Source organism: Pteronotus mesoamericanus, unplaced genomic scaffold (genome assembly GCF_021234165.1).
Source record: "Pteronotus mesoamericanus isolate MK-2021 breed Mesoamerican mustached bat unplaced genomic scaffold, CSHL_Meso_final contig_20, whole genome shotgun sequence".
NCBI classification, from domain to species: Eukaryota; Metazoa; Chordata; class Mammalia; order Chiroptera; family Mormoopidae; genus Pteronotus; species Pteronotus mesoamericanus.
Genome location: NW_026555085.1, coordinates 93,488,880 through 93,501,338, shown reverse-complemented (window position 1 = coordinate 93,501,338; position 12,459 = coordinate 93,488,880). Strand labels below are relative to the sequence as shown.

The window sequence follows — 12,459 nt, the reverse complement described above, 5'->3', positions numbered from 1 at the left end:
AGAAATAAAACAAGAAACATTCCCAGGAATGAAAAATGTGAATGTTAAGCTTAGACGTATCTACTGAATAGTCAGCACACTGAGGATGTTGTTATAAAATCTCATAAAAGGAAAAAAAGGGAAGACCTTGGGGAAAAGAGAGAGAAAATGAAAAAGTCCAAGAAAAAGAAGTGGAAAAGGGAATGTGTGTATGAAGAAATCCACACGCAGCCAAGATGGGCAGTCCCATGAGAGGGTAGGAAACTGAGTCATCAGTCAAGGACTCAGAGAATTTACCATCCCCCATGCACCTTTGATCGGGAAGCAACTTGAAAATATCTGGGAATAAAATGAGTTATTAAATCAGGACGTAGGATTCAGAGGATTCAAGAGACCGGGGACCCAACACAGCAATGTGGCAAAGGGAAGTTACCAAAGGACAGCTGACAGGGAGCTGCTGAGTGAAGAGCCAGGCTGAGGCTGGGAGGTAGAGCCTGGGAGGCGGGGGCAACGGGGTGGATAAACTTACTTGATAATATTGAAAAAAAGATAAAAAGAAATATGGATACAACAGATCAAACGGCACATATGAGAATTTTGATAGGCATAAATAAATCTAAGCAAATGAAAACAAAACCAAGGCAATAATTAATTCCAGGGAAGCCAACGAATTATGCAAGAAATGAAACAAAATGACAGCATGCTACTTGGATCAGCGACAAACAAATGTATATAATCACAGTAACATAGACAGGGACTATGCATTGGAAAAGTGGCTATATAGAGCTGTATTAGGAAGACTGGGGGAGGAAATAGAGGTAAGGATGACGGAAGAAGAGAACCAAAGACAATGTCTCAAATGAATAAATCAAGAAACAGCAGCCTGCACACACTAGCTATAAATAGTGTGGTGATTATCAGAAGACACTGCTAACTGCCGAGCGCGTTTGCCTCTGCAAAGCCAGACTTCGTGGTGGGGAGGGCTGGAGGGGAAACTGCTGCTTTTCATTACGTGTCTTTTAGTACTATGGGATTTTTAATGATACGCACACATTACTTTCATATGTAAAATAGAGCTAGGAAACAGGGAGGTAAAATTCTAGGAGCACATCATGTTTTGAAAAGCAGCCGCAGTGCTGTCTGGCTCTGACAAGGCAGCAGAAGCACCTAGAAGCACAGGGCAAAAGCAGGGGAGGGGAGACTTTCCCGTCAGAGCATCTGAAACCCCTGCTCAATCCCCTACTCAGCAAACCGACCTCTCCCACTCTCCTCCGTGGTGAATTATACTGAATTTCTCTGCGGGTTTGTGCAAAGCGAAGTGCATGCGCTTAATATAGCTCACAAGGAACACAAAACCAGCAATGTTCTGCGCGCAGGTGTGTTTGTAGTTTGTTGCTGGGTTCTTTCACGGCCCAGTGCCATTTGCAAGATGTGAAAAGCGAGGGCATTGCATGTTGATCAAATGTCTGAGGTACTGAAAAAATACAGACCAGGGAATGATATTTTTAATTTGAAAAAGATTTAGGCGAACAAAAATAGAAGCTTCCATGGTAAAATGTTGAGTCATGCAAAAAATGGGTAAGGATTGTATTTCACTCCAGCTGGGGGTACATTTTATAAGCAAAGAATGTCAGCGAGGCAAGGCCATGAGCCAAGGGCACAGAGACAGTTCTAGACTCTCTTGCCTACTGCTCTTCCCACATCACCATATGAATCTCTGCAGTGACAAGCGCCTTGGGCATGAAAGAGCAGGGAGGTCACAGGGTCTTTTATACAGACCAACTGTCACCCTCTGGGGCCAGGTCTCTCTCTCTAATCTGCTTTGTCTAGGCTTTAGACCCCTTTTCAGCTTTGCAGAGTTTATCAGGAAAGTTCAGAAACTGAAATTTGTGGTGACTAATTTCACCCTTAGTAATGCTGTTACTCAGTGCAAAGCATATTACTGTCGGCCTCAACTAACAACTCAGTAGAAGTGATTAAATTCTTTAGAAAAACTTTACCTCTACACCTAGATATTATTAGCCAGGTTTTCGTTTGGGGAAATGAATCATAAGAGGAAAGCGCACACCCCCACGCCTAGCCACACTGTGTGTGTGCAGGGGGGTACCCGGGGTTCTCCGGAGGATGAGGTTGGGACCTAGACTAGCTCAGTTTCCCAGGGTGCAGGGAGTGGGGGGGTGGGGCCTAGGGGAAACTTCTGGAATGGCAATCCCAAGGCTCCTGGCAAGGGAGGCCAGGAAGGCCAGAGCCAGTATCAGGGGACACAGCCCACTCATGCCCGGGTGAGGGAGTGACTGGTAACAGAAGGGGGGGGTCCATGCTGGTGGGTAAAGCGGGGAATCTAGGTGGTCAGACACGGCAGTCGTCAGTGTCTGGAGATGCGCAGTGGGGTCCCCGGTGGGACAGCGCAGCGCCAGCTGGGGTCAGTGGGTGTCCCAGGCCGGATCGCAGGTGAAGAGACTGGGAAATAAGCCCTTAGAAGAAGCCCCAGCATGGGACCTGGGTGCCTGGCAGGATCCCTGACGTGCTATGGAGTAGTGTGGGGTCCTCAAGCGGTGGTCAGGCTTAGCAGAGGGCAGGAAATGACGGGGGGGGGGGGGGGTGGTGACACATGAACCTCTGGCGACTGCGGCTTGGCCACTGGCTCTGGGGCTGGTGTGAGTGACTCGGTTCCACATTGTGCCATGTAGAGAGTGGAGGCCGCCGGTACTTTTCCTGCCTTGGGCGGGGCTGCCTTGGCAGCAGAGAGACTGGCTGAGCCGCGAGGATCTGGGGTGCCCAGCTCCAGGAGGCAGGGTGAGCGGGTGACGGCCGGACCACTCCGTACGCCTCCCCCGGCCCGTCACGCCTCCACACCAGCACTCACGTTGTCTTCTCCGGCCTAAAATGCCTCCTTCCATGTCCCCTCGGTGACCACCTGTGTACCCTTCAAGGCCTGGCATGGGTATCTGTGCTAGGAAGTGTTCCCCCAGCCCTGGGCCCGGTGGCTTCCAGGAAGGTCACTTTTTCTTTAGGTCACCACGGCCCTTCCCGGGGACTGGCACGTTGCAGACACGTCGACATGTGCTGAATGTGTTTGTCAAATTGTTCTGGTATTTTCAGATGATACCTGTTATTTAAACATCAATTTTCACAGAAGAAAACTATTCTGGGAAAGTTAATACTAGAAAATCAATGTCTGTAAATGAAATCCTATTTTCCTGTTAATCTTCAGTAATAATATTGTAGATGCTTTCTCCTGGAGATGGGATGGCCCCAAGCCAAGAGTAAATTAATAAGCAAGTGAAAAATCCTTTTAGAAGCACAATTCACAGTAATTATTATTTTCAACAGAATGAACAATTCGAGTTAAAATGGGTCAAAAGTATATATATATGTGTGTGTGTGTATACAAACACACACACATATAATTATGCTGCAATTTAAGCTCTCATAAAATCCATTAAACACATTTAGAGGCTGAATCCTTATGAGATGGTGACATTTCTGCAAGTTGAATAAGCTCTCAGTCTGTGGTTATGGAGTTCCCTTCAGGAAAGTATTTGCTAAAAAGCCCTAAGTGTTTAGGAGCTAATTTAAAGGGGTGTTTACATTATGTTTTAATTTTAACTATTTACTCAACAGGTACAGTTAAAACAGTTTTATGCTTTCAGTTTTCACTTTTAGACACTATTTGAAAAGTCTAGCAATACTGTTCACTATCACTCCCCTGTCCCCACCAGAAAGATGTAAAATACTGTCAAATGGATCCATTTTCAAAATTATTTTCTTCTGTATGGATTACCACACACTGGTTTAAGATGATACCTTAGTGATCTATGACAATTTCTGAACTAACATTCCTTTGTGAACAAGACAGTCTACATGAGTGCTGGCGAGGATGTGGAGAAAAGGAATCCTAGCCCCTGCTGGTGGGAACGCAGACTGGTGCAGCTACTGTGGAAAACAGTATGGAGGTTCCTCAAAAAATTAAAAATGGAACTGCCTGAGGACCCAGCGATTCCACTTCTGGGTATATATCTGAAGAAACCCAAAACACTAGTTTGCAAGAATATGTGCACCCTTATGTTTACTACAGTATTATTTACAACAGCCAAGATATGGAAGTAACACAAGTGCCCATCGATACATGAGTGGATAAAAAAGTTCTGGTGCGCACACATGCGTGCACATACACACACACACAGGAATATTACTCAGACATAAAAAATGAAATCTTACCATTTGCAGCAGCATGGATGGACCTAGAGAGTAATATGCTAAGTGAAAGAAGGCAGACAGAGAAAGACAAATAGCATATGATTTCACTTATATGTGGACTCTAAAGAATAAACAAAAAAGATACAGACTCATAGATACAGAAAACTGACAGTTGACAGAGGGGAAGGGGACTGGGGGCGGGGTGAAAAAGGTGAAGGGATTAAGAACTATAGATTAGTAGTTATGAAATAGTCATGGGGACGTAAAGTTCAGCATAGGGAATACAGTCAATAATATTATAATTACTATGTATGGTGCCAGGTGGGTACTTGAAATATTGGGGCATCACTTTATAAAGCATATAACTGTCTAACCACTGTGCTGTATACCTGAAACTAAAACAAAATAATATGTAATGTAAACTGTAATATAAAAATTTAAAAAATACTCTATAGATTTGACTTTAAGCTCTTACCTTCTACTGCAATACATACTATGAGAGTTTAACACTTAATAACTTCTGAGTTAGTGATTAAGTATGAGGAATCTTGGGAGGGTCACAGTTCATGGAGTTTGTGGTAGTTCCAGGGACAGAAGTCTGAATGTCTGTGGCCACTTAGGAGTTGGTAACTGTGGGCAAATTAGTTGTTCAAACTTTTTGAATCTCAACTTCCTTGTTTAGAAAATGAGACAAAGACTATTTGTCTCCCTCACCTTTAGAAGATTCATGTAAGAATCAAAGGATGATATCCATCTGAAAGTGCTTTCTAACTGTAATCTGCTTTGCAAATTCTTATTTAGGAGCTGCTAATGTGTCTGTGATCCAAGACTATAGACTCAGGTATGACTACTGTATATTAACGTGTTTAGTTGTTTGAACAAACGGATGCATGCACGCGCGCGTGCACACACACACACACACACACACACACAGTCTAGGGCCAACACGATTAGACTCTGGCCTAGGACATGGCTGCTGAGAAACAAATCTTTATGGAGAATATTGATGTAGATGACCCAACCGCAGGGTAGTCTAGAATGCAGACCTATTTTTATAAATGATAATTGAGTTCTTCAGACGACTTCATTGGTGTCTGTAGATCTATATAGTGTGAATTCTTCCTGACTGACAGCTGTATCTCTGTCAGGTTCCAGAACATTTCTGAGTTTTGTTGTAGCACAAAAGCAGTCGGAGGTAAGAAATAAAAATGGAAGTGAAAGGCAAAAGAGCATCGGTTTAAGCCAGACATTGTCAAACAAAGGATTATTTTTATAAAACCAGAGGTGATGGTATACAGCAGTCTGCCCTTATCCATGGTTTTGCTTTCTATGGTTTCATGGTTAATCAGGGCCTGAAAATATTAAATGGAAAACTCCAGAAATAAATAAGGCACAAGTTTCATATTGTGTGCTGTTCTGTGTAGCATGATGAAATCTCCATCCAGCCTGGGACATAAATTATCCCTTTGTCTGGGACAGCCACTCTGTATACACTATTAGTCACTTAGTAACCATCTGGGTTATCAGATCAACTGTGTTCAAGTCACCCGTACTTTACTCAGTAACGGCCTCAAAACTCAAGAGTGGTGATGCTGGCTATGAGGAGATGCCAAAGAGAGGTCATTAAGCGCTTCCTTTAAGTAAAAGGGAGAGTACAGAGAGTATTTTTAGAGGGAGAGAGAAAGATCGCATTCACATAACTTTCATTGAAGTATACTGTTATTGACATAATCATTCTATTTTTAGTCATTGTTGTTGATCTCTTACTGAGCCGAATTTATAAATTAAACTTCATCATAAGAAACTGTGTAGAGAAAAAAATACATAGTATACATAGGGTTCAGTAATAGCCACTGTGTCAGGCATCCACTGGGGGTCTTGGAAGGTATGCCCTATGAGTAAGGGGTGAACTACTGTATATTTTTTTAAACCACATAAACTTATTTCATTGTAAAACCCCATCCCCGCCTCCAATTAACTCTCATATAACACAATTTGGACTCCTGCAATCAATTGTATTTGGAATCCTTTGATATTCAGGATCCCATTTTTAGGCCCCAAATTGAGCCTAACTGTACATCTGCGTTCAAGCCGTATGCAAACTCCCCTCTGCAGATGCAAGCTCTGCGTTAGGAAACCACAGGCCTGGCCTGGAGAAAATAGAGAGGCACTGCCACCTGCTGGACAAAGTTTAACTCATTAACAGCATAATTCTGCACATGCAAAATGAACTGAAGGTCTTAAAGGAACTGAATCTTAGGATCTTACTTAAAACAAAAACTCTGTTACATCTTTGGACACCCATCCTCTATCTACCAAATAACATAATCTATAACAACCTGAAATTTCAAAGTTCGGTACAAGTTAATAGTAATTGGCCTCAATCCCTTCTCAACAGTGGGGTTCATTTAATGTTGAAATCTTTACTCTTTGATATTTCTTGTAAGAGTTTAGACATAAAAACAGATAATTAAAAAAAAAAAAAGAACAGTGACTTGGATGATGTGTGTTATTTAAGTCATAGTTCCAGCGAACTTATTCCCTTTGATTGTTTCAGGGACAAGGGGTGTGACCAGAATACAGTTGATCCCATCTCTTAAGTCAGAGATACTATTTCCTAAAGGCATGCAATTTCATAGTCATAGGTCAGCTGTAACTGGTGACATAAGTCAAGGTTCATCATCCCCCGCCCCCAGTGATGAAGGTACAACAAAGCCTGATGTCCCGGTTCCTCACAGACACAGGCCCCATCTCTCTACCTTGATGTGACTTGCAGGTCGATAGCTAATTATTGAATCCTTATCATATGTTAACCTCTGGGCTAAGGGCTTTACATGGAGTTGGTGCGGTACACCTCTCAACAACCCTGTGAAATAGACTGTATTGTTTATGCATGTTATGCAGGTGGGGACCTGAGACTTAGAGGGGTTATACTTTGCCTCTGGTCATACAGCTGAGGAGTGGAGAAGCAGCTGCACCTGGGCTGTCTGCTGGAGATCCTGTGCTCTAATCATTACGATAACCTGTCGTCTCAACAAAAATGCGTAAGGTATGCAGAGAAGGGGCTGGGCATTGTGACCGGCGGGTTTGAGATGGGATCGCATTGTGGATCATTTCAACACCACTAGTTACGGGGAAGAACCGATTCTGAAGGAATAGCACCATCTAGGATTCTGTCGTGTCCTCTAGGTGGCGATCACCTACGTAGCTAAACCTGGAAAATCACTAAGGCCGTGGGGACTGTTCGAAGTTTTAGGAGGGTGAGGAGAAGCACTTAATAATTGTACTAAAAATGAAAGGTAGAAAGAGCAGCCCTAAAACATTCTATGTGATATTTTAGTATTATAATAATTCAGACCTTAGAGATCATCCACCCAAAGATGCACTTGCCCCAAGCCTTATGGGCAGAATCGTAGCAGAAAGAGGACTACAAGTGTCTTCTAACTCCCAACTCACTGTTCTTTCTTTAAGGATGGCTGTTCTTTATGATACACAGGCCAGGCTTTAATCACATGGTATTTGTTTTAACTTAGCAAAGACATCTTTGTTGCTAGATGAGAACTTGTATTTTTCCTGTAGAATACTATATTACAATTTCTCTTCTACATATTTGCTATTGTCTTCTATGTAAATGCCTTCAAGTTTAAATACTGCAAAGCAAATGAACTCAGAGATTACACTGTTATATTTCTAATGGGAGGTCTGATTACCATTCATGACGAGTAAAAATATAATATTTACATTTGTACTCTATCATCATTGTTTATAAAATATTTAAGTAATATTTTTTAAAAAACAAAGCACCCGATTTAGGAATGCACTTAAATTGTCAAAAATTAGTCATTTGTTTGGAATTACATATTTTTCCTTTGTAATAGTTGGTGGCCAGATTCTCAAGGCAGCCCACAAAAGTCCCTACTGTGGCTCCAATATTTGTAATGAAAATGGGTTGAGAATAAATACTAATGTAATGATAGTAATGGAAAGTATTTAAAATACAAGGTTAAAGGATTGGACACACCAGCTTTCAAGTCCCCAGAAAGCAGGAAGGTAATGGGCTAGTCTTAGGTCATAGATTTAGTTCCATGTCTGGCTGCTAGGTGGCGCTATTGAACTAGAACAGCTCAGTTCTTTGCCAAGTCAAAAGGTTTATGTGAGGGATGTTTAAATGACTGCTCCTACTGCAAATATTCACATAATCTCTGTTTTCAATTTGTTTATTTATTTTCACCTTTAACACCATTGTGATTTTAGCTCCAAAGGAAATTATGACTAAGAAAAATATTGATAGTTCACAGTGTATCCGTTTCAGACCATGAACAGTGGAAGCAGCTGAGGAAAGAATCACTCAGAGGTTCATTGGTTGCGTATATGACATGTGGCAGCTGAAGAGTGATTCTGGGGTGATATTTAAAATATTTAACAACTGGTTCCATTCAGCAGCGGAATTCGGGCCAGGATCCTGAAGACCCTCTCTGTACCGTGAATTACCCCTTTCATTACTTCATTTTCTGGGGGACGGTGAAGGTCAGCCAGGGTGGCAGGTGCACCTAAGGGTGGATGCTGAAGGCAGTATAGATGTAGTTCACTATTTTAACCACTAGCACAGCTGGATGGTGTCAACTGGCCATGTGTTGGCTCTGAGTGTGTAGAAACTTCTCCTCCCACCACAGAGGAGTGTCGGACGTCCCTTATTCTCTTTTAGCAGAAGCCTCAGACTGTTAATACTCTGCTTTGCCAAACTCGAGGGGAAAACAATCTTTAATTTATAGGTGGAAAGATTGTGGCTGAAAGCAACTGAGCTAAAGGGAATTCAGTTTTCAGAAATACATTTTCCTTTCATTAATGTGCCTATAGTCAAGGGGCCAAGCCCCCCAGTTTCTGAGACGTCATGTATTTAAATGAAGCAAACAGTTGGAAAGTCAAGATGATACAACCTGGTGACAGCAGTTAAGTGGGGTAAGCTTTTTGTTTGTGGTCTATTTGTATTTAACAAGAACAAAGATAAAAATGTCCTCATCTACGTGTTTAGGCTCACCCCCCCAATGTTGACCTTTGGTGTGCTGAGCTGTGGCCTCCTGGCACCTGGATTCCTGTCGGTACCAGATCCCAGGATGGACGATGTGTCTGACATGGGCTCACTGATACTGTCCCCAGATGCTGGGACACGGGTGAGTTCTCCAACTATGGTCTCCAGGATTCAGTCAGCCTTTTATCACATACTGTGTATTACACACACACACACACACACACACACACACACACACACCACGCACACAGACTACACAACAAGATAAAGCGAGGTAAAATAACAAAGAATAATGTAAACCTCTTCGTGAAAGGAATCTAGTTTAGGATAAGAGAGCCTCTTTGCACAAAGACCAGAGACTGTCTTGTCTTACCAAACTAAAAATGGGTCGCATTTAGATGCGTGTCGGACTCTATCTCTGAATGAGGGAGCTGGGGCCCTAGGGCAGCATCTCCCCCCAGCACAACGCCGGGGGTGGTAGGGGCTCCCTTATGGAGGAGGATACGGGGCTCCTCCAGGCGACGACCAGTTACCCTGGGCATCCTACCTGCCGATGATGCAGGTGGGGCGTGGGGTCCCTGCCTGGCTGTGGAATGGGAGACCGCAGGCCACGTTTGAAGGGCCTTTCAGCTGTTCCTTATTCCTGCAAGGCAGGATGCTGCCTTCCATTTCAGGATGACAAAAGGAAACAATCAACAGATTAGCGAATGAACGCGCAAGGCTTGCTGTGGCAGCAGTAGATTAAGGAGAAGAGGAAAGAAACAAACAATGCCGTCTGTCTTTCTCTCAGGATAATAATAACAAAAGTAAATGAATTTCTGAAAGTAATTCTATTTATGGGGACACTATGGGCAACCTTTGTAATTGCTTTGCTACATTCTCTTTCTTGCTGCTATTTGGAAGCCACTCCATTCAGCAGAATAAAATCATAACTGTATTTTCAATTTACTGCTCTATCTCTTCTTTTTGCCAGGATTTTGTTTGCCCGGGCACTTCTGTCAGATGGAACTAGCCCAGAGATACTGCGTTGCACCGTGGCTCCTGCACCTTTCCATCCATGGACTCCAGACCTGCACAAGCCTACTCAGTGGTTCACCCAACAACATGCTCAGGACAAGGCTGAAGGACATGGTGCCAATTTCACTTTCAAAGGCAGAAATGGTATCACCAAGCCTTTAAAACATGGCAACTTTATATTTGGACCTGAAGCTTAAGGCTTTTGCACTTGTATCTCATGGTTCTAACCTTGCTTTGCATCCAGGGGAAGTTTCCTCAGTAACAGGAGAGGTGATTGCACTCCTTTATTTCCTGAGTCCTTTTCAAGGTGAGTAACACTCGGCACAGGGAAGAGCTTTCTTACAGAGTTACCTGGGTCTTTGTAGATACTGAGCACGCCCTTGAAGTAATGAGGTAAAAATCTTTCCAGTAAAAGCAGCACATCTTCCAACTCTTCAAGAATCCCCACGAGCAGGAAGTTTTCATTGACGTTCAGCTTTGCTCTTTCAAGGGCCCACTCACCAGGTTCCCTTTATGGATATAAAAATCATTTTTAAATCAGAGATTCATTTTGGAAATGCAGCAACAACATGCTGGAAGTGTCTCTCTTCCGCCTCCCCACCCCCATTTGTATAAGGGCAAGCTTATTTCTTCAAGGGCCAGTTCTGGCCGAGTGCCACCAGCAGCTTTCCCTGGCCCTCCCAGCGGGCACCCTTGCTTGCCCTTGCCCTCCATGCCTGCTCACTGCTGTCATTGCGGCCTGTGTGTAATGCCTAGCTCAGGGCCTTGAGCTGGCTGAGCCTGGCCTACATACAGGGTCTGGCAGAAACAACGCCTGCTTGAGTGTGGTGGGTAGGGTTGTAATATGGGGGTAGTAATTTATAGTTTTAATTTGAACATTTCACCCGAAATGTCATAGGGTGTGCTTGAGTGTGACAGTATTATGTTACAGAATCACGTGCTTATGATTTTGTAATAAAAGAGTTTATAATAAAAAAAATGGCGTTATTTGTGCCCGATCCTATATTTGTTGGAGTAAGGATACAGGCCCAGGCAATTAGGTCTCCGTCCTAATAAACACAGATCCAAGGGCGATTAGAATGGCTTTTTATTAAGAAGACTAAACCGAACCCATAAAATAAAGACAGAAGTTTTGAAATAAGAAACTCACTGACACAGGGTATTTCAGTAAGACTCAAAATAGGGGTTAGGTCATGTCTGCTCATCGCCTTATTCTTTTAAAGAGTTTAAAGACAATTTCTTTCCATCACAGAAGGAAAACAGCCTCATCTCATTTGTAGAGCAGCTCGCCATACGGACAACATGGCGTGAGTGAGGAAGGATGGGGGCTGCGGGGGCGGGGCTCCAGGCCTGGCGGCGTTCACCTTCTCAGGGAGCTGGGGCAAGCTGGGATTCTCTTTTGAAAAATTGTAGTAATGACCCTTGCCTAGCTCACATAATTGTTGTCAAGGTGGGACAAAGTGACATTTTGAAAGTTTTTTAAAATCATCCTGTCTGAACCAAGATAAGACATCATGAGTACTCTCTCCAAGATTAGGAAATAGATAATTAAAACAATACTTGAGGGAGTTAGTATCATGTTTCCTGGAATAAATATCTTCATTGTGGCAGAGAATGAGTCATTTGGCCCCAAACTGCCCCAGTATCTGAAGCACTGATCTCAAACCAGGTGGCCTTTATTACAGGGGTGAGGATGGCGGCGAAGCCTCATGAACTCAGGAAGTTTAGGATGAAACAGAAAACTGACACTTCTAGTCCCGGAATCCTGACCATAAACCCACTCTCATGTTAGGGTAAACGCCACACATCAACAATCACTGTGTCAGTGAAAAGTACAGTGAATGAGCTGCAGCTTGGAAGCAGCCATCTCCCCTTGGTCTCTTCGGGAACTCAACGACCTTCTAATTAATGTTTTCTCTGGGGGGAAATAACACTCCTGGTAACAGGGTTTATTTTCCACCAAGCAAAGAGAGTAGTCACTGTTACCATCACTCCGTCTCCAGACCACGCATTTGTCTCGCACGGTGGATTTCAACTGCAGCTAGACCGCAATCCCCTGGGAGGGGGCCACAAGGACCCTGAAGGGACTGTGATTAGCCAGGGCTTCCTAACAAGTGCCCCAGGGATGCTGAGGCGGTGGTGGGAGTGGGGGGGGCGCGGACAGCACCCTGAGGGCCCTGCGATCTGAGTAAGTCACTCTCCATAATTACTAGGGAGTACTTTCCTCTCTTTCT

The 12,459-nt window shown here is 43.5% G+C and overlaps 1 protein-coding gene across 2 annotated transcripts in view; it reads right to left on the bottom strand.

Annotated features, from left to right (window-relative positions):
- UST (uronyl 2-sulfotransferase) overlaps positions 1-12,459 on the bottom strand; it is a 261,603-nt gene that overhangs the window by 32,506 nt on the left and 216,638 nt on the right. For both annotated transcript variants that reach the window (XM_054570089.1, XM_054570090.1), the window contains exon 7: positions 10,577-10,734. In XM_054570089.1, coding sequence (XP_054426064.1) covers positions 10,577-10,734 — 158 coding nt within the window. The remainder of the gene's footprint in view (positions 1-10,576; positions 10,735-12,459) is intronic.